Here is a 24,753-nt window from a genome sequence, read left to right as displayed (position 1 = left end):
TCATGATCTCACGGTCCGTGAGTTCGAGCCCCGCGTCGCACTCTATGCTGACAGCTCAGAGCCTGGAGCCTGTTTCAGATTCTGTGTCTCCCTCTCTCTCTGCCTCTCCCCTATTCACGCTCTATCTCTCTCTGTCTCAAAATAAATAAACATTAAAAATTTTTTAAATAAATTAAATAAATAATTAAATAAACAAACAAACATTAAAAAATTTTAAAAGGAAAGAAAGAGAGAAAGAAAACATACTCAAAGACATACACATGGAAGAACAGGCAGTGGCTACAGTTCCAAGTCAGATGACCAGCTCTCCCCAGCTTGCCTGGAACTGTTCTGATTTTAAAGCCAAAAGACCCACATGCTGGGAAGCCCCTTGGTTCTGGGCAAACAGGGATGGACAGTTGGCCACCCTAGTCCCAAAGAACCACAGGGAATGGGGGAGAGTGGTATGCAGGGCATCAATGAGGCCAAATCCTGGTTTTCCACCTGCCCTGGGCAGCATTTTCTGAAGGCCAATAAACTCCCTCTTTCCAGTGTCTGAGGTCTTTGTCTCTATATATTCCTTTATTTTTCTAGAGCACTTCCTGGCATAGCTGCCTAAAAAATAATCGGTAGAAGGTCAATTTTTTTAAGCCTTCATTACTGAACAAATTTATTCTTTCTTCATCATTTTCTGATAGGTCATCCCACTATTTATCTGAGAGCAGAAACCAGTTTTCCTCACAACATGGAAGACACTGTGCTATTGTCTTCCTCCTTGCCATGTTGCAATCTGGTGTTATTCTGAGTGCCATACTGTTATTGTGATATGTGTCTTCCCCCAACCCCCACCTCCCTGAAAATTCCTAAAGATCCTTTATTTATGCCTGGTTTTCTGAGGTTTCACTGTGATGTGCCTTGGTGTGGATTTGTTTCATACACTGGGCTGGGCATTTGGTGTGACCTTTCGATATGGAGACTCGGGCTCTTCAATCCTGGGACATTTTCTAGTAATTTTTTTCCTTGCTCATTCTCTACCCTCTGCTATTTCTGTTCCTGCTTTTTAGATCCAGCTATTAGACTTCCTAATTGATCTTATTCGTTCCTCCCATTCTCTGCTGCTTAGCTTTTCTACTCTGTTCTGCTTTCTGGGAAATTCCTTAATTTCACCTTCCAACTGTTCTACTGATTGATTTCAGCTACCATATTTCTAATCTTCAAAGGCTTTTTTCTTCTCCTCTTTCCTTTATCACATCATAATGTTTTTAATTTTATGTTTGTAATATCGTCTCATACATTTCTGTAACATTTAGATTGGTTTTTAAATTTTCTTCATTTCTTACATTTTTATTTCCTCTGGATGTATTTCTTTGTTTGTACCTCTTTCTTTCATCTTTAACAGTTTCCTCCTAAGGTTTGAGATCCATAGCCATCTATTTCTATTAAGAGTGAGGGGTTCCTGGGTGGCTCAGTCACTTGGATGTCCAACTTCCCTTTCTCCAAAGAACCCAAGTAATCTTATTAGAACAGATCTAATTTTATCACTCTCCTTAAAAACCCCTTCATGCTACTCACTCTTCTCAAGATTAATTTCAAACTCCTTTCAGGGATTACAAGTTCATAAAAGCTTAGGCTTCTGCTTGCTTCTCTAGCCTGTGAAAGTTCTCCAAGTATCCCCCATCATGGCAAGTTTGGGAGTTTGCCATTACCTTTTGACTTCTGTGTACCCCAGCACCACCCCAGTAGCCTAGAAGAGCCACAAAGACAGACATCAAAACTGTCTCCGTTCATTCATTTGACCCAGTGGCTCTCAAACTTTAAGAAGCATGAGAGTCATCTGGAGTAACAGTTAAAACACAATTCCTGTGCCCCACTCCTACAGTTTCTGATTTAGTAGGTCTAAGGAAAAGTCTGAGAATCTGGATTTCTTACAAGTTTCCAGGTGATGCTGATGCTTCTGGTCCAGAGATCACAACCACAGATTTAATTAATACCTATTGAGGGACGCCTGGGTGGCTCTGTCGGTTGACCATCTGACTTCGGCTCAGGTCATGATCTCGCAGTCCGTGGGTTTGAGCCCCGTGTCGGGCTCTGTGCTGACAGCTCAGAGCTGGAGCCTACTTCAGATTCTGTCTCCCTCCCTCTGCCCTTTCCCTTCTCATATTCTGTCTCTGTCTCTCAAAAATGAATAAACGTTAAAAAAAATTTTTTTTTAATTAATACCTATTGAGCATTGTCTTGTTCACCTCTGTATCCTCACAAACTAGCACAGTGTTTGGCATATAGTAGGCCCTCAGTAAGTGGTAGCCATCATCATTATTATTATTACCAATACAAGCAGTTGGAGAAGGAAATTTATCTTGAGTTTCTTGAACTAGGAAATAGTTGATTAAATATCTGTGACCTCTGAATCATTAAAATAAATTTCTTGTAAAGAAACAGAACTTGTAATCTTTTATCTGGTACAGTGCAAGTACCAAGAGGAAATGCTGACATTCAGAGATACCTGTGAAGGCTCTGAATCTTACGGTTTAGGCTTAAGGTACATTTCATATCTCAGAAATATGACACAGTTCTAGACCTTGCCCAGCAATACAAATTTCATTACTAAAAGAGTCATCAAAATAAAAATGAAGAACATTTTCAAATATAGTGACTGTGTCCAATAAATGCTGATAAACTGATTAAGACCTTATAGAATGGGGGGAAAAGACCTTATACAGTGGGTCACTGTACACACAAAATAAGCAATGGTGTAGATAAGAGATTACGTCCCTGCCAGCTTCATTGCAAAAGAGGAATCCAATGAGAAGCATTTAAAATAATCATAAATATCACAGGAAATGTACACAAGGAAAAAACGGATATTTATATAGACCCACTCCCTCCTTTCACCAGGGATTTGTTGCCAAACTCAGATTAAGATTAGAACTTGTTTGCTCACATACATTGGCCCCAGTAAAAAAGAAAGAAAAAAAATATCCATTGTTGTTTGGAAGTTAAATTACCCATCTTAAAATTTCTCTACATTTCAGCTTAGTTTAAAATGATCCAGAGAAGCCATCAAAATGTTGTAGAAACATTATGTGAAGAATAGAAAGTTTTCTTTGTAGGAGGACAAACAGTAGACTTTAGAAAAGCATTCCTGACTCTCCACTTTCTAAGAATATTTTCTGTCTTTCCCAAGCCCACAAGCTTTTATGCTATTCATAAGGACAAGAGAGCAGATGGTCTGTATTATCCACATCATAAACTTTATTTACCATTACAGCTCTTGTACAAGAAAATGAGCAGGCCAAGGAATCCTTTCGTTGCCTTGGTCTGACCCATTGTAGGTGCTTAACAAATATTTGTTGAATAACAAGATGGATGGATGGATAGATAGATGATTGGATGGTTGGATGGATGGATAGATGGACAGACAGACAGATGGACAAATGAATGGATGAGTTATACATGAGTCCTGAATTTTCTGCTTAAAAACTTTTTACTCAAGGGGCACCTGGGTGCCTCAGTCGGTTAAGCATCTAACCCTTGAATTTGGCTCAAGTCATGATCTCACCATCATGATATTGAGCTGTTTTGGGCTCTGTGCTGGGCATGGAGCCTGCTTAAGATTCTCTCTCTTCCTCTGTCTCTCCCCAATTTGCGCACACTGGCACACGCTGTCTCACTCTCACTCTCTCAAAAAAAAATTTTTTTACTTGAGCAATACATGTTTATTTCATAGAAGTTATAAAATAAATATAGTTAAAAGGAAAAGGCCCTGTAACCGTGCATCCAAATGTAAGCTATTTAACAAGTTAACACTTGAATTTTTATTATGATTTTTTTTTTGTGTATACGTATATATTTTTTATAAAAACAAGGATCGCCAGTATATCCACTATTTAGTTACCTATCTATTAACATAATAATATGTTGTGAACTTTTTTCAATATTAATAAACGTGCTCCCTCACCATTTTTAAATAGCTGCATAAAAGTAGAAGAAAGCACAATAATTTGGGAAATCAGTAGGTTTGGTTAGTCTCAATTTCAGAATCATATTCAATAAATACAGTGACATTTTTCTCTATGCCTTAAAATAATAAAACTGGGTTTGTTGAAAATATTCCTCAAATAGGCTAGGGAGATTATTATTGATAACTTGAACTCAATTTTAATGGAGAAAAGTAATTTGTATTAATTCTGAGCAAACTAGAACCTCTACAGTGCCTAGGGTTATCTTACAATTTATTCTATAGACTAGTTAATTGTATCCCTGCTGTCTTATTTGCCATTTAGCATCAAATCCTTTTTTTTTTCTTTTTTATGGCATGCAAAGACTTCAGATCCTAATGGGATTATGGTAAATACAGATTTCTTGGGTGTGAATTAGTGAAGCATTTCAAACAACTTATAGAATATTAGAGGGAGAAAACTTCTTTACTCCTGATGTTTGAGGGGGGCCCAAGAATTAGCACCTCTTCTTTCTGTCTGACTTCTAAACAATTAAGAAGTCCCCAAATAGTCCCCTTTCTCCTCTGGAGAGTAAGGGAACAGAGAACACAATGAGTGCAATAATAATAAATGAGGCTCACATTGATTTAGCGCTTTGGGGGTTTTATCCATCATCTCATCTGAGTCCAGAAAATATCAATATGTCAATTCAACAACTACATATTGAACATCTGTTTACTAAATGTCGGGCACAATGCCATATTCTGGGGTTACAAAACTTAGTTAAGATTTACTTAGTGCTCACCTTCAAGGATCTCAGTCTCTTGGGAAAGACAAGCATGTTACAAAAACATACCCTCACTATGTGAGTATCTTAGTTAGGATTCTTGAGGTTGTGCGTCACAGAAACCTGTTTAAGCTAGCTCCAAAAACAGGGGGAAATATATTATGAAACTTTGGGAACCTCTCACAAATTTGAGGAAGAATGTACCTGACCATTAGGAACAATGCAGAACTAGGTGCTGAAAGGCCATTAAGAATTCCCCTTCATTTTGTATCTATCTGTACCCCTCTATACATCTTCTACTAGTCTCATTTACATGGTGGTAAAGAGCTTACCAACTGGCCCAGCCAATAGAAAGACCAATATCTCTCAGTGTAAATTCCCAGGAAAGGATGTTAATTGTCCAAGCTTAGTGTAGGTGCACTCCTGATCCAATCACCTTTGGTTAGGGTACATTTTAAGGGCAGGATGGGTTCTGGGTAGGGAGTCCAATAGATGTTTACTATGCTGAGAAATTATAGAAGTGTTATGGGTTAGTGAGGAGGGAGCCACCTGCTCTGTCTTCCATGTTAAAAGCACTGTGGAAGATGAAAAGATGAATAAAAACCATAGCCAACTCTAACACAGAACAGAGTATAATGTGGTGTGCACTATCACAGAGATCCAGGGGGAAGAAAGAGAGTGGCTCTTGAGTCCAGTCTTAAAGTGGGTCTTTTATTAAGAGGAGTTGTGGGTAGCTAAGCAGGTCATTCTAAGGAAAAACTATAGGGTGAATATAGAGGCTAGAAAAGGTAGTGCACATAAAAGGACAGCCTAGGGGGCTCATGGGAACAGACAGTACACTAATGAGCTTGGAGGGGCAGACTGACCTTGGTCAGGAAGAGCTTTTCCAGTGCTGAAGAGGTGGAAATTTCTTGTCATCCTTGGAAGAGGAAGACACCATCAGATCTGCATTTGAGAAGTATTCTATGGACTGAGCAGAAATGTGGACTAAGTGGAGAGACTGCTTGCAGAGAGGCTACTTAGAAGGATATTTTAGTAATTCAGGCAAAAAGAGATGACAAAGGTTGGGGTCAGAGCAGAAGCAGAGGGAATGAGATTTAGGAGGTCAAGGGAGGGTGGACCTGCAGGACTTTTCATCCAATTCCAAGACTCGATTCTGAAGGCTGAGCCTGGGAGCTCTTCGCCAAGAAGCAGAGGTTCTCATTTTGCAGTGTGCTTCTGGAAAGAGGGAGCCCCCTCTTCCCTTTGCTTCCCTGCTCCTCACGGTGCCTCTCTCCCACACTGTGCTGTTTGAATGTTGACTGGCTGGCAAGTCTGAATTCTGATGACATTTCTAAACCCACTCTCCCCGTGACATATTTTTCTCATTCATGAAAGCAAAGTACTGCCACTCCCAGGTCCTGTGGAGAGAGAATACTGATAGCAGGCCAGAAAAAAAAAAAAAAAAAAAGCAACCTCTCTAAATTACCTTTTTGAAAAGCTCGCTGCAACTTTCAGTTGCATCATGAAAAATGTGTATCTGCAATTCATTGAAGGCAATGAGTAGTCTGTTCTGGAGTTGCTGTGGCAACTGCTCAATTAAGTGAAAAAAAATGAAAAAACAAATGTACTGTAGTTGCTCTTGAGCTTAACATTCTTTAAAAAAAAAAAAACGGAAAAGAAGGAAAGTAATATGTTTGGTGAGTTATTTTCCCCAAGGCTTTCCTAAGACTGCATTTTTTTTTTTTTTGCTTTGCCTTTCCACCAGCACATCCATGCCAAGCTAAATGCCAGGCTTGCTGTCATCTGTGGTTAGCAACACACAAGCCTCAGATTTCACCTCCGAATGTTCTGGGGTAACATTTGCTCACATCCAGCTTCCACCAAAGGCCATTTGGATCCATTTCTGTTTTGAAGGTGATAGAGTGGAGCCTCTATTAGAAGAGTAGGTGGGAATAGTGGGTGGGTTCTGGCACCAGATTTGACCCCAAATTTATCTTATAATCTTAAATAAGAGATGTGACTTTTCTGAAGACATGAAAAGTTACCCCTGCCTTGATGTACTAAGAAACAAAGGATGTAATAATAGCACCTTACACTTGTACGCCAATTTACTGCTGATGAAATACTTCCAGTGGTCTTATTTTCTCTTAGCCACCACCGTCTGGGGTAGCCATTGTTCTTCCCACTTTGGACAGAGTGTTGTTTACAAAAACACTGAGCTGATCTTGTCACTTGCCAGCTTATAGTCCTCAATGCCTTTCTTCCCATTGCTCTTGGGACAAAACCCAAATTCTCACTGGGGCTCCCTGGTTCCTTGCAAGGTGCCTCAGTGCACTATCCCCCTGGCTGTCTTTGCCAGCCTCACTGGCCTGCCTTTAGCTGGCTTGGGTGTAGACTCCTCCTCTTTTGGGCCTTTGCATCAGCTGAGGGCTCTTCCTGAGATAGGCTTATCTCTTCCCGTCTCCCCTTCCCTCCCTTCCTGCCTTGGCAAACTTGGAGCCTATTCCCCAACATAATCCACATCAGAGTTTAATTTTCCTAGAATCCCGTATTTTGTATACACCCATATTTAATATGCATTTACTTATATGATTATCTAATTAATATCAGTCTCCCCAAATAGACACAAAGCTCATGAGCTCAGGGAGCACGTGTAATTCTTTAATTTTATTACATATGTAGAAGAGACATGAAGAGGCATTGAAGAGAAGGATTTATTCAAGACTTTAGAACACTCCCATTGTCCTTTAAAGTTCTGTGTCTTGCAACTTCAGGGGAAGGAGGCCACTCTGAGCTCATAAAATGTGTTTAAAGAGACACCCTGACCCTCTCCCAAGGTAAAGTGGTTTCATAAACAGCACACCCTGTGTTTATACTCTGCCCTTTCTCTTTAGACCTCATCCAATCCTCAAAACAGTAGCACTGTGAAGTAGGAAAGGAGTGGTGGTTCCTGTGTTATGAATCAGGGAAGGAGCAGAGAGGAGGGGCCTAAGTGCTAGGATTGTGCCAAAGTGGGGCTAGAGGACCAGGCCAAGGCCAAGTTGGTATAGCAAGCCCCGGACTTATAAGCAGAGTGTATGTTTAATTATAGGGGTAGCTTGGGCAGGGGGAGAGGGAGATCTGACTGATACCAGGAAAATGGCATTTGCAAGAACTGTAAAACTCTCGTTTGCTTTTTTCACCATAACTCTCTTTTTTTCTATTCTGGATATTTAATAGTGGGGAAGAATGATCAGGGGCACCTGGGTGGCTCAGTGGGTTAGGCATCTGACTCTTGATTTTGGCTCAGGTCAAGATCTCAGGGTTTGTCGGATCAAGCCCCACATCAGGCTCTGCACTAACAGCGTGGAGCCTACTTGGGATTCTCTCTCTGCCCCTCTGCACACACCCCCCCCCCCCACCAAAAGTAGATAAACATGTAAAAAAATGATCAAACCTCACCTTAAGGCAGGCCACTACTAGCCCACGTAGTGCCATTTGTTCAAGTTAGAAAAAGAACCTCCTCTACCACACATGTCCTTGGGGACGCACAGGTTGGTGAGTGGATTCAGTTCCCACTTATCTCCCCAGACAAGATGGTTTGCACAGTGCACAACTGCAGAAATGTACATGGAAGCTGTGCCTCACAGGCAGGCCACCTCCAGCTTCCAGCCACAAGGAAAGGGCTGCCTTCTCTCAGCACCAGGAGTCCAGCCCTCCATTTTGATTGACGCAGCTTTTAAGTGTTAATCTTATAGGTTCGTCTTTCCTGGGCTTCTTTTATTTCTGCTTTTGGCAGTTGTTTCTTTTTTCTGTATGGCATTCTGTGTGAGAGACTTTGAGAAGTAGAAAAGAGCAGGTTGGTTTCCTTGGTTCCTGCGTCTGTTTGTGTTTTGGTAGTGGGTTGAATGTGTGCTTTTCCAATATGATGTCATCATGGCTTTTGAATATTCCCCAGATACTCTTTGCCAAAAGTTCTTCAAAAGATAGTAAAATATTTCTCTTTCACCTCCTGTGGAACTTTGTACTAAGATTTTTAAAACAAAGAGAAGATAAAAAGGCTGGCCTTTGAGTACAACATACTACATGAGGGTACAGCTAGGTCACTTTAGGAAACAACCCATTAGCTGTCTTCTGCATTGTCTTGGCAACGTTATAGCGGACGGCCAAAAGCAAAAGGGCAAACTCATCAGGGGAAATAATTTTCAAATATTGTTTCCAAATAAGAGGTGCTACCTATCAGTTAATCATTGCTGTGCAACTGCTAGAACTTAGTGGCTTCAAACCACATCCATTTATTTCTCTTATGGCACTGGGGCTGGCTAACCAGGTCCACTGATGGAAGCTGGGCTCACTCACACATCCACAGTGTAATGGCCCTCTTATGTGTCAGCTTGGCTAGGCTATGGGTCCCAGTGACTTAATCAAACAGCAATCTAGATGTTGCTGTGAAGATATTTTGTAGATGGGGTTAACATGTACAGTCAGTTGCCCTTATGTAAAGGAGATTATCTTGTTATAAATTGAGGTATAATTGACATGTAACATTGTATTCATTTTAGGTGTACAAAAAAACAATTTGAGATATATATAGATATATATATAGATATATATATATATAAAATCATTGCAAAATGTTTACCACAATAAGCCTAGTTAACATCCATCACCACACACAGTTACAAATTTTGTGTGTATGTGATAACTTTTAAGATCTACTCCCATTAGTATCTTCAAAGGTATTGTTGACTATAGTCACCATGCTGTAGTCACCATTACATCCTTAGGATTTATTTATCTTAGAACTGGAAGTTTGTTCCTTTGACCACCTTCATCCATCTTGCCCAACTGCCACCCCCTACCTTTGTCAACCACCAATGTGTTCTCTTTATCTATGAGGTTGGGGTTTTTTTAGTTTAGATTCCACATGTAAGTGATATCATACAGTATTCATCTTTCTCCATCTGACTTATTTCACTTAACATAAAGTCCTCAAGGTCCATCCATGGTACTGCAAATGGCAGGATGTCCTTCTTTTTATGGATAAATAATATTCCAGTGTGTGTGTGTGTGTGTGTGTGTGTGTGTGTGTGTGTGTGTGACATTTTCTTTATCAGTCTGTCAGTGGACACTTAGGTTTTTCTACATCTTGGCTATTGCAAATATACTTTAGTGAATGTGGGAGTATCGGTATCTTTGTGAGACAGTGATTTCTTTCACTTTGTATAAATACCCCTAAGTGGAATCACTGGATCACTGGATCAAAATAGCAGTTCTATTTTTAATTTTTTTGAGGAACCTCTGTGCTGTTTTCTACAGTGGTTGCAACAATTGATATTCCTACCAACAGTGAGATTAGCCTTGATAATTTGGATGGGTCTCATCCAATCAGTTGAAAGGCCTTAGAATCCCTGATTAATATGGATGCAAAAATTCTCAATAAGATACTAGCAAATCGAATTCAACAGCATATAAAAAGAATTATTCACCATGATCAAGTGGGATTCATTCCTGGGATGCAGGGCTGGTTCAACATTCGCAAATCAATCAACGTGATACATCACATTAATAAAAGAAAAGATAAGAACCATATGATCCTGTCAATCGATGCAGAAAAGGCCTTTGACAAAATCCAGCACCTTTCTTAATAAAAACCCTTGAGAAAGTCGGGATATAAGGAACATACTTAAACATCATAAAAGGCATTTATGAAAAGCCCACAGCTAACATCATCCTCAACGGGGAAAAACTGAGAGCTTTTTTTCCCTGAGATCAGGAACACGACAGGGATGCCCACTCTCACCGCTGTTGTTTAACATAGTGTTGGAAGTGCTAGCATCAGCAATCAGACAACAAAAGAAAATCAAAGGCATCCAAATTGGCAAAGATGAAGTCAAGCTTTCGCTTTTTGCAGATGACATGATATTATACATGGAAAATCCGATAGACTCCACCAAAAGTCTGCTAGAACTGATACATGAATTCAGCAAAGTTGCAGGATACAAAATCAATGTACAGAAATCAGTTGCATTCTTATACACTAACAATGAAGCAACAGAAAGACAAATAAAGAAACTGATCCCATTCACAATTGCACCAAGAAGCATAAAATACCTAGGAATAAATCTAACCAAAGATGTAAAAGATCTGTATGCTGAAAACTATAGAAAGCTTATGAAGGTAATTGAAGAAGATATAAAGAAATGGAAAGACATTCCCTGCTCATGGATTGGAAGAATAAATATTGTCAAAATGCCAATACTACCCAAAGCTATCTACACATTCAATGCAATCCCAATCAAAATTGCACCAGCATTCTTCTCGAAGCTAGAACAAGCAATTCTAAAATTCATATGGAACCACAAAAGGCCCCGAATAGCCAAAGTAATTTTGAAGACGAAGACCAAAGCAGGAGGCATCACAATCCCAGACTTTAGCCTCTACTACAAAGCTGTCATCATCAAGACAGCATGGTATTGGCATAAAAACAGACACATAGACCAATGGCATAGAATAGAAACCCCAGAACTAGACCCACAAACGTATGGCCAACTAATCTTTGACAAAGCAGGAAAGAATATCCAATGGAAAAAAGACAGTCTCTTTAACAAATGGTGCTGGGAGAACTGGACAGCAACATGCAGAAGGTTGAAACTAGACCACTTTCTCACACCATTCACAAAAATAAACTCAAAATGGATAAAGGACCTGAATGTGAGACAGGAAACCATCAAAACCCTAGAGGAGAAAGCAGGAAAAGACCTCTCTGACCTCAGCCGTAGCAATCTCTTACTCGACACATCCCCAAAGGCAAGGGAATTAAAAGCAAAAATGAATTACTGGGACCTTATGAAGATTAAAAGCTTCTGCACAGCAAAGGAAACAACCAACAAAACTAAAAGTCAACCAACGGAATGGGAAAAGATATTTGCAAATAACATATCGGACAAAGGGCTAGTATCCAAAATCTATAAAGAGCTCACCAAACTCCACACCCAAAAAACAAATAACCCAGTGAAGAAATGGGCAGAAAACATGAATAGACACTTCTCTAAAGAAGACATCCGGATGGCCAACAGGCACATGAAAAGATGCTCAACGTCGCTCCTCATCAGGGAAATACAAATCAAAACCACACTCAGATATCACCTCACACCAGTCAGAGTGGCCAAAATGAACAAATCAGGAGACTATAGATGCTGGCGAGGATGTGGAGAAATGGGAACCCTCTTGCACTGTTGGTGGGAATGCAAACTGGTGCAGCCGCTCTGCAAAACAGTGTGGAGGTTCCTCAGAAAATTAAAAATAGACCTACCCTATGACCCAGCAATAGCACTGCTAGGAATTTACCCAAGGGATACAGGAGTACTGATGCATAGGGGCACTTGTACCCCAATGTTTATAGCAGCACTCTCAACAATAGCCAAATTATGGAAAGAGCCTAAATGTCCATCAACTGATGAATGGATAAAGAAATTGTGGTTTATATACACAATGGAGTACTACATGGCAATGAGAAAGAACGAAATATGGCCCTTTGTAGCAACGTGGATGGAACTGGAGAGTGTGATGCTGAGTGACATAAGCCATACAGAGAAAGACAGATACCATATGTTTTCACTCTTATGTGGATCCTGAGAAACTTAACAGAAACCCATGGGGGAGGGGAAGGAAAAATAAAAAAAGAGGTTAGAGTGGGAGAGAGCCAAAGCATAAGAGACTCTTAAAAACTGAGAACAAACTGAGGGTTGATGGGGGGTGGGAGGGAGGGAAGGGTGGGTGATGGGTATTGAGGAGGGCACCTTTTGGGATGAGCACTGGGTGTTGTATGGAAACCAATTAGACAATAAATTTCATATATTGAAAAATAAATAAATAAAAATTTAAAAAAAAAGAAAGGCCTTAGAAGCAAAACTGAGGTTTCCCTGAGGAAGAGGAAATCCTGTGTGTGGTCTCAGTGTCACCTTGTGCCCTAGAGTTTCCAGCCTGCCACCCTGCCCTATGGATTTCAGGCTTGTCCAACTAGCCCCCATACTTGTGTAAGCCAATTCCCTGCAGTAAATCTCTTATAGAGATGGAGATACATAGATAGATTAAAATCTTTCTGGTTCTGTTTCTTTGATAGAACTCTGGCTGGGTTTGACCTGGCTGCTAGGTCAGCCAGAGCCTGGTCAGTCTAAGATGGCCCTGCCGGGATGAGTGGACCTCTGCTCCACATGGCCTTTCATCCTTTAGCAGGCTGGCCCAGGCTTATCTTCATGGCAGTGGCAGGGGACCAAGGAGGACACGGAAGCATGCAAGCTTCTGGAAGTATAGCCTGAGAACTGGCACACTGTCTTCTCTTCCTCATTCTGATGGCTGAAGCAAGTCATAAAACTGGCCCAGGTCAAAAGTGGGAGAACAGACTCCCTTCTTGATGAGGGTGTATACAAAATGACCTTGTAAGAGGCATGCATGCAAAGAAGAGTGAAAATTTGAGGCCACAGTTGCCATTAATCTGTCACAGACTGTTTGATGCAATGGTACAGGAAAGAACAAACATCAAACCTTTTTTTCTAACCACCAGTATGCCTTTTCCCACTTGTTATGGCAGGTAAAACTACAAATTCAGAGCCCTTAATCTTCTTACTTACAACTGGGGGATAGTAAAGCCTACCTCATGGTATTTGCATAAGAATAATGAGATTTCTGTGAAAGCATCAGTTGTAGTGCCTGTAAGGAGCTCAGCAAATGATGCTTCCCCTTTGCCAGCAACTCTTGAGCACCTACTGCATACAAGAAAAAAGAAGGCAACACATATTTGAGGCACAGGACTGGAAATTGAATTTAACTGTTTTTTAGGATCAATATATATTGGTAAAAATTATTCTCAATACAAAATAATTACTTGACAAATATCTTAGTCTATATGTGGTAATTCCAAAATAGCTTTTGCATTTGCAGGGGAAAAAGCACCTCATGGACACAAACATAATCCAATCCCCATAACTTTTCATGATTTTGAATTTTCTTAATTAATGGCACATTTGTAAATTATGTATTTTTTTAAGTTGATGCTCAGGTTTTGGGCTCAGACAGAACTGAATTCGAATCCCAGCTCACACATTTTTTTTAGCTCCAATACACAGGCAGATTTCCACAATCCCTAAAACAGAGCTTCAAATATGTATAATGGGGATGACAGCACCTCCTTCAGTAGGCCGCTAATGAAGAAATTACATGAGATAATACCCAATAAGTGTAGTTATTATTATTATAGCCAATATAATAAAATGATAGAAATACTACTTCAGGGTTTAGAATGCACTGAAATGCCTTTTTTGTTCAATTGTCTCAACTGCCTGCTTACTTCACCTGTTCGCACTTTTCCCTGAAAAAAAACAACTGTGACAGCACCAACTTTTATTGCATCAGCATGTTGGGATGTGTAGAGACTCAAGTTCTGTAACTGTGTAGAGTAATCTGGAGGCTCATCTGTGAACCCTCAGACTTGCACATCTTACAGTCTATCCCCAAAGATGGTCAGTGCAAATAAATATCAACACACAGGCCAGCATTAAGTAAACAACCCACAACAAAATAAATCAACATTAATGAAGATTAAGTGATCATAATTTATAATGAAGAACAAGAACAGCAGCAAGAAAGCATCCTTCCTGAAAACTGTAAGATTGCCAGTTTTAGCACGTGTTAAGCCCTGCTTGACAACTGCACTGCATTTGGCATACAAAGACAGGAACAAAGTGTGTCTTACGTCGTCTTTAGCACCGAACATTTCCGGACCTTGTATAGCAGCCAGATTTTTAGAATACTGAATTGGAGTCCTCCAAAAGCTCTAAAAATATGCTGATTTTAGGTTTGGATTGCAAATAGTCTTAACCTTTAATAACTCATTTATTGGAATACTAGTAAGTGCCTTCATGTATAGGCAAAAAGTGACATTCTATATACTTGAGCCTTTTTTTTTGTTACCCAAGAAAGGATTTTACAGTTGTGGATAAGTTCAACAGGATTCAGTGAGGTTCCTTGTACCTGCTGGTAACCTAACTAAAATTGGGTTAAACAACTTAAAATGTTGTTTTCTCCCTTAACCACAGTCTGAAGGTAGATGGACCAGGGCTGGTCCTGTGATAGTCACACAGGGCCAGACTGCTTCCCTCTTTCCCATACTGTTGCCCCCTTCAGTCTGTGAGCATTGCCTCCCTTCAAGGTCTCGAGGCAGCAAGGGCAGCTCCAAGCATCTGGTCCTCACATGATCATTCGCAAAAATAGAATGGATGAGTGAAGCTGATCCTCCCCATGTTTGTCCCTCTTTCTTTTTAATAGGGAGGAACTCTGTCCTCTGAAGCCCAGAGACTTGCTTTTCACATCCTGCTGGCCCAGATTTGGTCAAAACCCTATGCCCATAATGCAGAGGATGGGAAAGCAAGGATCTGCCATCTTTGGCATCTGACGAGGCAGGTGGCTCTGCCTGCAAGAAAGTGGGCTATTGGGTAGGCATCTAAGAGGGTCTGCCAATGGGGGTCAGGGAGGGGGGCAGAGGGGGTGGTCCTGGCAGTGTTCTGGAACCACCTACTCCACTCCCACCAATAGTAGTTCCATTCTTCTCTTTTAGATATTAGGCTTCCATATGAGATTCTGTTTGAACAAAAGCCCCCATGGATAAAAATCATTTACAACCCTTTGTTTTAGCACATGCTCAAATACCTAATATACTCAGTGAGTCAAAACCGTTTGTTCACTGTTACTTTTCCAGCATCTAGACCCATTCCCAGCATATAGGAGGAGCTTGAGTTAATTCCCTGTTGTTGCCCTAACAAATTACCACAAACTTCATGGATAAAAATAACACAAATGTATTATCTTACAGTTCTGGAAGTCAAAAATCCAAAATAGATTTCACTCAGCTAAAATCAAGGTTCCAGCAAGATCTCATTCCTCCTCAACTCAGGTCTACAGGTTGTTTCTAGTGGGAAGAACACCTCTTTTGACCTGCCTCTTTGATTCACAGCTCCAACCTGGATGTCATTGTTAGTTCCTCCTTTGCTCTATGTCCCACAACCACCAACTAACCCTGTCTCACTGCCCATTCAACCTTACCCTCTAGGACCTCCAGGAGTTGGACGTAGACATTCAAGTTGGGGAATAATGAAAGTGAGAGATGTGGGGCAAGGTCAGAGCTGGACTCTGGATTTAAGGGTGGTCCATGGGAAGCTGCTTGGTGCATCTGTCATAGTGATAACCAAGAAGTGCTTCAGACTGAAGAGAAAGGCATTGGGATACACCCATGATGAGGGAAGGACTCAGAGGAATTGAGGAGGAGTCATCAAAGGGTCCTTTGAGCTCTTCACTTGCTCACTCTACCCCACCTGCCTCCCCCCAGTCTTACTTCCTTTTTAAAGAAAGAAGGTGGGACAAAGAGTGACTCCTCTGGGTGATATTTTTCTCCCTGAAAAACCCATGAACACATATAGAGGTTTTTTTTTAAGTTTATTTATTTATTTTGAGAGAGAGAGAGAGAGAGCACAAATAGGAGAGGGGCAGAGCAAGAAGGAGAGAGAGAATCCCAAGCAGGCTCTGCACTGTCAGTACAGAGCCCAGTGCTAGGCTTAAATTCACAAACCATGAGATCATGACCTGAGCTGAAGTCAGACGTTTAACCAACTGAGCCACCCAAGGACCCCGGCCAACATTAACTTTAAATGAGAGGAAATCAGAATGGAAACTTTGCTCCTTCCTTTACAGCAGCAGCCTGACAAAGCCCTGCTTAACCACATGCTGCATTTGGCTTGTGAAGACAAGATTAAAGTGTGTCTTACATTGTCTTCTAGCAGTGGGGTGACAACAGGAAGTTGTAGGAAAACATCAGGAAAATATTTTCTTTAAAAGTTTTATTAGAGGGGCGCCTGGGTGTCTCAGTAGGTTAAGTGTCCGATTCTTGACTTCTGCTCAGGTAATGATCATGGTTTGTAAGATCGAGCCCCTTGTCAGGCTCTGTGCTAACAGAGTGGAGCCTGCTTGGGATTCTCTTTCTCCCTCTCTCTGCCCCTCCCTGACTCATGCTCTTTCTCTTTCTCTCTCTCAATAAATAAAAAACATTTTTAAAAAAACCTTTAAAATAAAATAAATTTTTTATTAGAGACAGCAACATTTTGATTTATATATAAAAGAAGAAAAACATTCCTCCTAGAGAGCCAGATCTGTAAACCACTATTTAAAGTAGTTCATGTAGAGAACCTGCAATTTAATAAGACTAGGAAAAGGTTAGCCTAGCATCCCCTATATTTTTTTATCCCTGTTTACTCAATTATACAAGTGCTACCACAGCAAGAAGGCCTCTAATTGTGTATACTTCAGTGAGAGAGAAATGAGACTTGCCGTAAAATAAATTCTTGGGTGTAACTAAATTACACACCACTCCCCATACTTTTTTTCCAAATTGCCGATTACTTTAAATGAAAACATGCTTTAGAAAAGAACTGTAAACACTCAAAGTGCTTCTCAAGGACCAGTCTCCCTTCTTCCTGCTGATAAAATGCAGTTACGTTTCTGTTTTCCAATACTCTCCTGCTGAAGATCCGAGGAATCTTAAAACTACATTCACAGCTAACCAGTAAACTTGAGAATTTCGCTTTCACATCATTTGGTTGGCATGGTGTGGCTTCCTTCCCTCTTTTAGCAAAGGAATCCACCTTCCTTCCTATTCATAAGACACCATGAGCATTCGCTTCGCTGGTGTAGTGTAGTTACTCGTTACACTCTGTGCTCCACATCACACACAGACGGGTTGTCATGCTCCATCAGGGGCTGCAGGAGAGGCATCAGGACCCAGGCATGGGAACCAGGCAAGCGCACTAGCTGGGGCACCCTGCACAGTCACATAGCTTGCTGAGCCTGTTTCCTCATCTGAACAATAGGAGATCTCAAACTTGCCCATCTCCTAGTGTCTTTCTGAGGATTGGATGATATCATGCACGTTAAAAACACTCTGAACACTAGCAAATAGCAGTTCCAATAACCGTTTTTTAAAATTGTTTGCTCAGGGGGCACCTGGGTGACTCAGTCAGTTAGGCATCCAGTTTCGGCTCAGGTCATGATAACACAGTTCATGGATTCAAGCCCTGCGCTAGGCTCTGTGCTGACAGCTCAGAGCCTGGATCCTGCTTCAGATTCTGTGTCTCCCTTGCTCTCTGCCCCTCCCCTGCTCACACTCTGTCTCTGTCTCTGTCTCTGTCTCTGTCTCTCTCACTCTCAAAAATAATAAATAAACTTAAAAAAAAATTAGTGGTTTACTCGAGGTGTTTGCTGTTTTTGTTTTTTAACAAAAAAGCTTCACAAAGTTTCATTTTCAGGTTATGAGATGGGGAAATAGCCTCGTATTGTTTGGGTTGGGTTTTTTTTTTAATTATTATTTCTTCCTGTTAAGATTCTGCTTCTCAATGAAGATGACCACTTCTGAGAACTACAGAACATTTTGTGCCTCAAACCCATCCCCACCTTCCTGTTGTTGCTTCTGAGAAACAGCGAGGGAGGCCTTAGATCAGTTTAAATAGAAGCCTAGGAAAATCCTCATGCTAGCATTTCATGGTCCATGATTCATGGAGAACTGCTTAGTATTCGGGGAGGTCAGAAAAAATTATAAAAGACTGCTCCTCACATTCATTTCAAAAACTAGAGAATCTCTTTGAAATCCATTGTTTTGAATCTTGAAGTTGATCTCTGTGCTTAATGTCAGAGAAAGAAAGTAGTCTTTTCTTGGTGAATTTTAGGGCAAGAAATTCATCTTAGCTATGATATTCTGTTGTTAAATAAAACCTCTTTGTCATAATTCCATTTGAAGCTGTATACATTTTTATACCATGAAATACACATACAGTTTAATACAAACAAGAACTAGAAAGATACCCCAAAAATGTCCTACTACCTCCTTCCCAGGAGAGCTTTCGTTTCGTGGTCCCCAAAGGGATATTTATTTATTTATTTATTTATTTATTTATTTTAAGTATTTTTTTATTAATTTCAAATAACTTTTTAATTTTTTTAATGTGTATTTATTTTTGAGAGAGAGACAGAGCATGAGGCGGAGGAAGGGTGGGCAGAGAGAGAGGGAGACACCGAATCTGAAGCAGGCTCCAAGTTCCAATCTGTCAGCACAGAGCCCGACGCAGGCCTCGAACCCACAAACAGCAAGATCATGACCTGAGCCAAAGTTCGATGCTTAACCAACTGAGCCACCCAGATGCCCTGTCCCAAAAGGATTTTTAAACATCAACACTATCTACATAAGGAGGAGCAGCGTAAATATCTGACTCCATGACCTCACCTCTGATACCAGTAAGAGACTGCTGATAAAGAAACATAGGCTGGTATCAGGGCACTGAGGGCAGCAGTGGATATGCTCAGGCACATCCCCATCCAGTGACACACAGAAGTTCAGCAGCATCATTCCACACGCATAGGTTCCCAGCAAGGATCCAGTGAGATTATAGCAGTAGTTCAATGTCCACTTTATATTAGGACCTGATCTGCTTGTGACAATGTCACACAGAACGGGTCCTGCAGGCAGGAGCATACACCAGGCTGCAATGAAAGCAGGTGGAAGAACGTAATTTCTTATGATTGGTGAACCCATCCGGGAGGCTACGTTGCTCTATTTTTATCTCTCCCCCCAAAAATTTCAATAGTTCAGGGAATTGAGACTGACAAGACACCCATATCATAAGTTGGTAATAGTAGGAGCTCCAATCCTAAAGGAAAACATATACGCACCTCAACTAGCTGCTCTTCCTAAAAATGATACCAGAATCCAGCCTTGCAAAAGCAGTTCCTTGCCGATGCATCCACCCCGGGAAATAAAGTTGAATGCAATTCGCTTTTGCTCTCCTATGGCTCTGGCCTGACTGGAGAATGAGAGATAGAGACCAAAGGATATCCATAGTCCAAACCCATTTTCCCATAGAGCCACAAGTCCTGTCTGAAGGTTCTAGCTGTGTCACTGCAACAGGATTTTTTTTTTTTTATTTCTCCCCTTCAGTTACCAGCATTGTATTGTAAATATAGCACAAGAAGATATGGCAACCTGAACTTGCTTCTGTGTGTTAATGGTTTCTCTGCAGCTTTGCCCATCTTCACCAGCATTAATTACCTCATTGCAGGCTATGTCTTGGCTTCGTATGTGTGAGTCATAATTGGCACTTACATAAAATCTGTGCCAATATTAGTACCGTTTCTGTCGGTTTGTTCAGATTTAGTATTCTGCTTTATGCCCCCCAAACCTAGTTTATTACTGTGGAAAGGCACCTATGCCTCATCATACCCACAAAGCTCAACCTCACAATTCAGGCTTACAGGTGTCAGAAGGCTGACTAGATGGAGCACAACACAATGAAAGACTGTAACACCAAGAAGCACCCATGGGTGCCTAGGGTGGAAGTTGGTAGTGAATGGGTTGTACTTTCTCAAAGTATGCCTCACTGCAGATGCAGCTACAGATTATTAGGTATCTGAAACAAACCTGTCTGACATTTTGCTTCTTATATAATTGACATTCTGAATTAATGCCTTTCATACAGAACACACTTAGCACTTGAAAAGAAAGAGATGAGACTTAGGGCTTCTGGGGTCTTTATGGCATCTTTTTCACCAAAACAAAACCAGAAGTGTTTGCCTTTCATTAGTTGTTAGTGTGTGTGTGTGTGTGTGTGTGTGTGTGTGTGTGTGTGTGTGTAAGATGCCAGATTAATTTTATTTACAAAAAAAATTCACATAGGAATCATGAGGTTTATTGAGCATCAATGGAAAATAACACCCCCCAGTCAGACATCCTATTTACCTGGGCTTTCATGTCATTGAATGAAGTGGGCCCCATTCCTAGCACCACTCTGCTCCAAAAACCTTTTCACTATCAGGGCTTTATTGGAAGTAAGGCTGGGGCTCATATGAAGCAGTTGGGCAAACATACTAGAAGGCTATGAATAAAAGCTATGGATAAAAACCAGTCAGACTCAAGAAGCCACATAGAGGTGAGATAGGCTCCTTTATAACACAGTGCATTATTTTACTAATTCAGATTAACGTTGATTGCTCTTCTAAAACATGATAACTAGGTGTGAGAAAAATCTGATGCAGTTCAGCCTGTAAGATGGGTGTAAGTCTTATAACTCAACAGTGATATTAAAAATTAAGGGAGAAGACTCCCTAACACTACCTGGATATGTTCAATAGCTGTGTGACAAGCAATAAGCAGAGTCTCATGGAACAATCCTTTTCCAACAAAAGCTACTGAACTTCTTTCTGTGTAGATGCTTGTTAGGCAAACATAACTTCAAACAGGTCCCTGTCTCAGGTGGGCTTCGCTAGAGGCAAAACCTCAAATGGGAATTCTTTGCAAGTGTGCTATTAGGGAGTGCTTTTAGGACAGGGGGAGAGATGCAAGATAGGGCAGGGGCAGGAGCTGAGCAAGGATGTGACCCCAGGTGGCTATCAGCTTCAGTCTGATCTCAAGGGGAACACTAGGGCACAACTTATACCAGAATTGTCCCATGTTGAAGGTGTTCTGTGAGCCCTTAGCAACAGCTGAGAGATGGGTGCACCAGCCAGGCAGTGGCATGACACTAACAGATCCATGGTGGTAGCTGAGCTCCTAGGATTAAATCTCCAGGAACCATGCTGTGTGGTAGGAGATGTGGTTCTCATCCTAACCCTGACTTCACTAAGGACATGATGACATGGCCATGGGCTCCTCAAATGACCTCAATGACCACCCATTTCCCCATCTGTAAAATGGGAGAGGGTGATGGTAGGGTTGGATTAGATGAGCCCAATAACTCCAAAATGCAATGCTGTAAAATGCAATGATTTCAACAAGAGAAGTAGGGATAGGCTTACTGAGGAATAATTGACATTTTTCCTGTTCATGGAAGGAAGATAATGAATGCAAATGTGTTCCTGAATGAACACTCCATTAAAAACTCTTCTCTCACCTGGAATAGCTCTAGATACACAGGGAAATCTAAGAAGACAAGCAGTAAAGTTGCCCTGAAGGCATATGTTCTAAAAAAGAATGGCAAGGCTCTGATTTCAAACAAGTACTCTCATGGCAGTTTACCTTAAGGGGGCATTAATACAACCAGCCAACCTCATTTAACTGACTCCTACATCAAAGCAAATTAGAAGCAAGAGGCCGGAGTGAAGCATGAGCCACAGGCTGGCCCTGCAAAATGGCACAACCTGTAATGGAGAGCAGTTTGACAAAATCTATCAGTTATAGATACATTTACTGTCTGACCACACATCCCCTTCTCTGATAATTTATGAAATGACCTTTATATGAGCTTATTCACCATGCTTTTCCCAAAATAACCCAAGATTGGAAACAGCTCAATGGTCCATCAATAAAGGACTAGTTAAAAACAACAACTATGTTACCTTCCATACGATAGAATACTGTACAACTGAGAACATTCTGTATTGATATGGAAAGTTCTCCAGGATACACTGATAAGTGAAAATGCAAGGGGAAGAACAGTATCATTATAGATGAGTATGTATATTATGAACATATATGCATGAGTAATATAAGTACACTTTTTTCTGTATACAAAATGGAGGTAATGCCAGATTATATATTTATGTTCAAATGTATCCATAGATATCTGGAAGTTTTTTGTGTATTGGGAAACAGATACAAAAAAAAAAACTTCTGTAAGTGGTTACCTATGATGGATGAGGGAGTGGGAAAATGGAATGGATGGAGACATAAATAGAATTCTCACCAAATGCCTTTTTATATAAACTTTCATCCTAGACTCCCCTCACCACCCCCCTCCAACTACCACTGGTTCTTCTGTAAGGAAAATGCAGCAGCTGCTTGATTAAAAAATAAAATAAACATTTAAAGGCAGGCATCAATCAAAGCTGGTCATTCCAATCTCCCTTATTTCATGCTTTAGTTTTCAGGGATTGGCCAGTGGTTAACCATATGGCACCCACTGCTAAACACTTCCTATCTGGCCCTTTACAGAGAGTGTGCCAAGTCCAGCTTTAAACCATGAAGTTGTTTTTAAACAACTATAACTACAACTATCAGTGAGCTTCGGGCACTGAAGAGTGTTGTGTTCTTCAAATCAGCTTTTCTGATCACAGATAGGTCATGCACCAAGAAAATGAAGTGTGATATTGTACCAGGAAGTCCAACAAAGACAGCATGAACTCTTGGGACAGACAGCCCAGGTTCCAATCTGGGTTTTGTCCCTCACTGCTACATGACCTTGGGCAACTTGCTTCTCAAATTATTGGCTTCTTCATCTGTAAAAGGTGGATAGTAATTGTGCCTCCTTCATAGAGTTGTTTGGAAAGTTAGGTATGTTAATGTACATTGGCAAGAAGTTTAGCACAATACCTGTTAGTACTCTCACCTAATATTTTGATTTTTTATGTGCAGGGTGATGACCAGTTAAATGTATTTGGAGAGGATACCATGGGAGGTGAGTTTCCCTTACTGATCAGACCAAAGTTGTATTTTAGTAGCTTTGAACATGTCTTTTTTATTAAACAACAACTGATAGACAGTAAACTACTGACAGCATGCAGTTTTTCCTTAGCCAGGCTACACAATTAAGATTGGAACTTTTTGGATCTTTTCCCTTTTAGTCCATATCAAGAATCAAAGGGCCACCTTACTTAGAGATGCATTTCCTTACTACCCAGAGAACATGACCCTTGACATGCTTAGTGAAAATGGAATGTTCTCGTAAAAATATGTTTGGGAAACATTTAACACTCACTACCCTTTGGAAGAGACACATATAACAGCATACCAAGATTCCTATAAGTCCTGCAGTAAAGACAGCTGGCTAACTTTAACATTCTTCAAATTTATTGGAAGTCTTTTTCCTACATGGTAGTTAAAATTCTTCAGTGTGCTGTTGGGATGCAACCTAAGAAACACCCAAATTATCCTGCTTTGTAACTGTTGCCATGTTAAAAGTCTCATAACAACTAGCAAATTCAGCCTTCACTGTCTGAAAATAGCTAAAATTATGTGAATTTGAGATTGTCCAAAAGAGATAAGGCTCATGATTGTCCTAGGTAAAGTACCTTCTAACATGTCCACTCAGTAATAAATGTTGCTGTAACTATGGTTCATGGAAATACGTTTGTATTGACTGTGAGCACATGCAAGTAAGTGATCCGGCTTTCCAAATAACCCCAGCTCTAATCCTACACTGATCCATGAGCATGAGGTAATAGATAAAGTGTCATTTAATGATAATGGCCATAGCAGTATGTGAAAATCTCAGTCACCAAATGACATCATGGTGATTCATGAGGAAAGGCACATAAACATGAGCCAAGTGCAAATAATCAACTCAGTCCCAACTGGACAGGGATTGATTGATTGCCTAATAAAGTTTCCCTTTTTCCTGGCTATAAAATTAATATGTATTCCATGTGGAAATGTTTTCAAGGTAGAAAATATGAGCTATCTAAAACCTTATGACCTCTAAATAATCATGGTTAATATTCTAGTGTATTTTATCCCAGTGGGTTGGCTATGTACCTGTTTTTATATAGTTGAGAATACATGTGTATATACAAATAATTATCTCCATTCTTTTTGTGTATATCATAACATAAGCATGTTCCCAAGTCATTACAAACTCCCCATAACCTTAACTTGTAATGACTACACTGCATGAATGTTCCATCATAGGTACAACCATACCCAATAACAACCATAGTCACTTTCTTAGATAGCAAATAGATTAAAAGTTGCTCAGCTTTGTATAGAATTGTTGAATCATTATATTGTTCACCTGAAACCAATATAACCTTGTGCGTTAACTGGACAGGAATTTAAAAAAAGAAACAGTTGTTGCTTAGCTTCATAAAAGGAAGCTGGAAGTCTAGAGAACATGAGATGACCATCTGGTCCATGAGTTAAAAGCACCAATGTATGTGCCTTTAATAGAAAGCTCCAGATAACATAGGATTTTTCCAGTCACTGTGGACTATTCTGTAGAGACTGCAGCATCTCTTTGATTAGAAAGAACAAAAAATTTTATTCCTTAGTGTGAAAACCAGATG

The 24,753-nt window shown here is 40.4% G+C and overlaps 1 protein-coding gene across 3 annotated transcripts in view; it reads left to right on the top strand.

Annotated features, from left to right (window-relative positions):
* Window positions 1-24,753, top strand: part of AK5 (adenylate kinase 5) — a 261,105-nt gene that overhangs the window by 162,204 nt on the left and 74,148 nt on the right. For all 3 annotated transcript variants that reach the window (XM_019413870.2, XM_019413869.2, XM_019413868.2), the window contains exon 9: window positions 23,108-23,150. In XM_019413870.2, the coding sequence (XP_019269415.1) occupies window positions 23,108-23,150 (43 nt within the window). The remainder of the gene's footprint in view (window positions 1-23,107; window positions 23,151-24,753) is intronic.

Source organism: Panthera pardus, unplaced genomic scaffold (genome assembly GCF_024362965.1).
Source record: "Panthera pardus isolate Hobbes unplaced genomic scaffold, ASM2436296v1 HiC_scaffold_11, whole genome shotgun sequence".
In the NCBI taxonomy this organism is placed as follows: domain Eukaryota; kingdom Metazoa; phylum Chordata; class Mammalia; order Carnivora; family Felidae; genus Panthera; species Panthera pardus.
The sequence above is the reverse complement of the archived record's forward strand: the minus strand, read 5'-3'. Positions and strand labels throughout refer to the sequence as shown.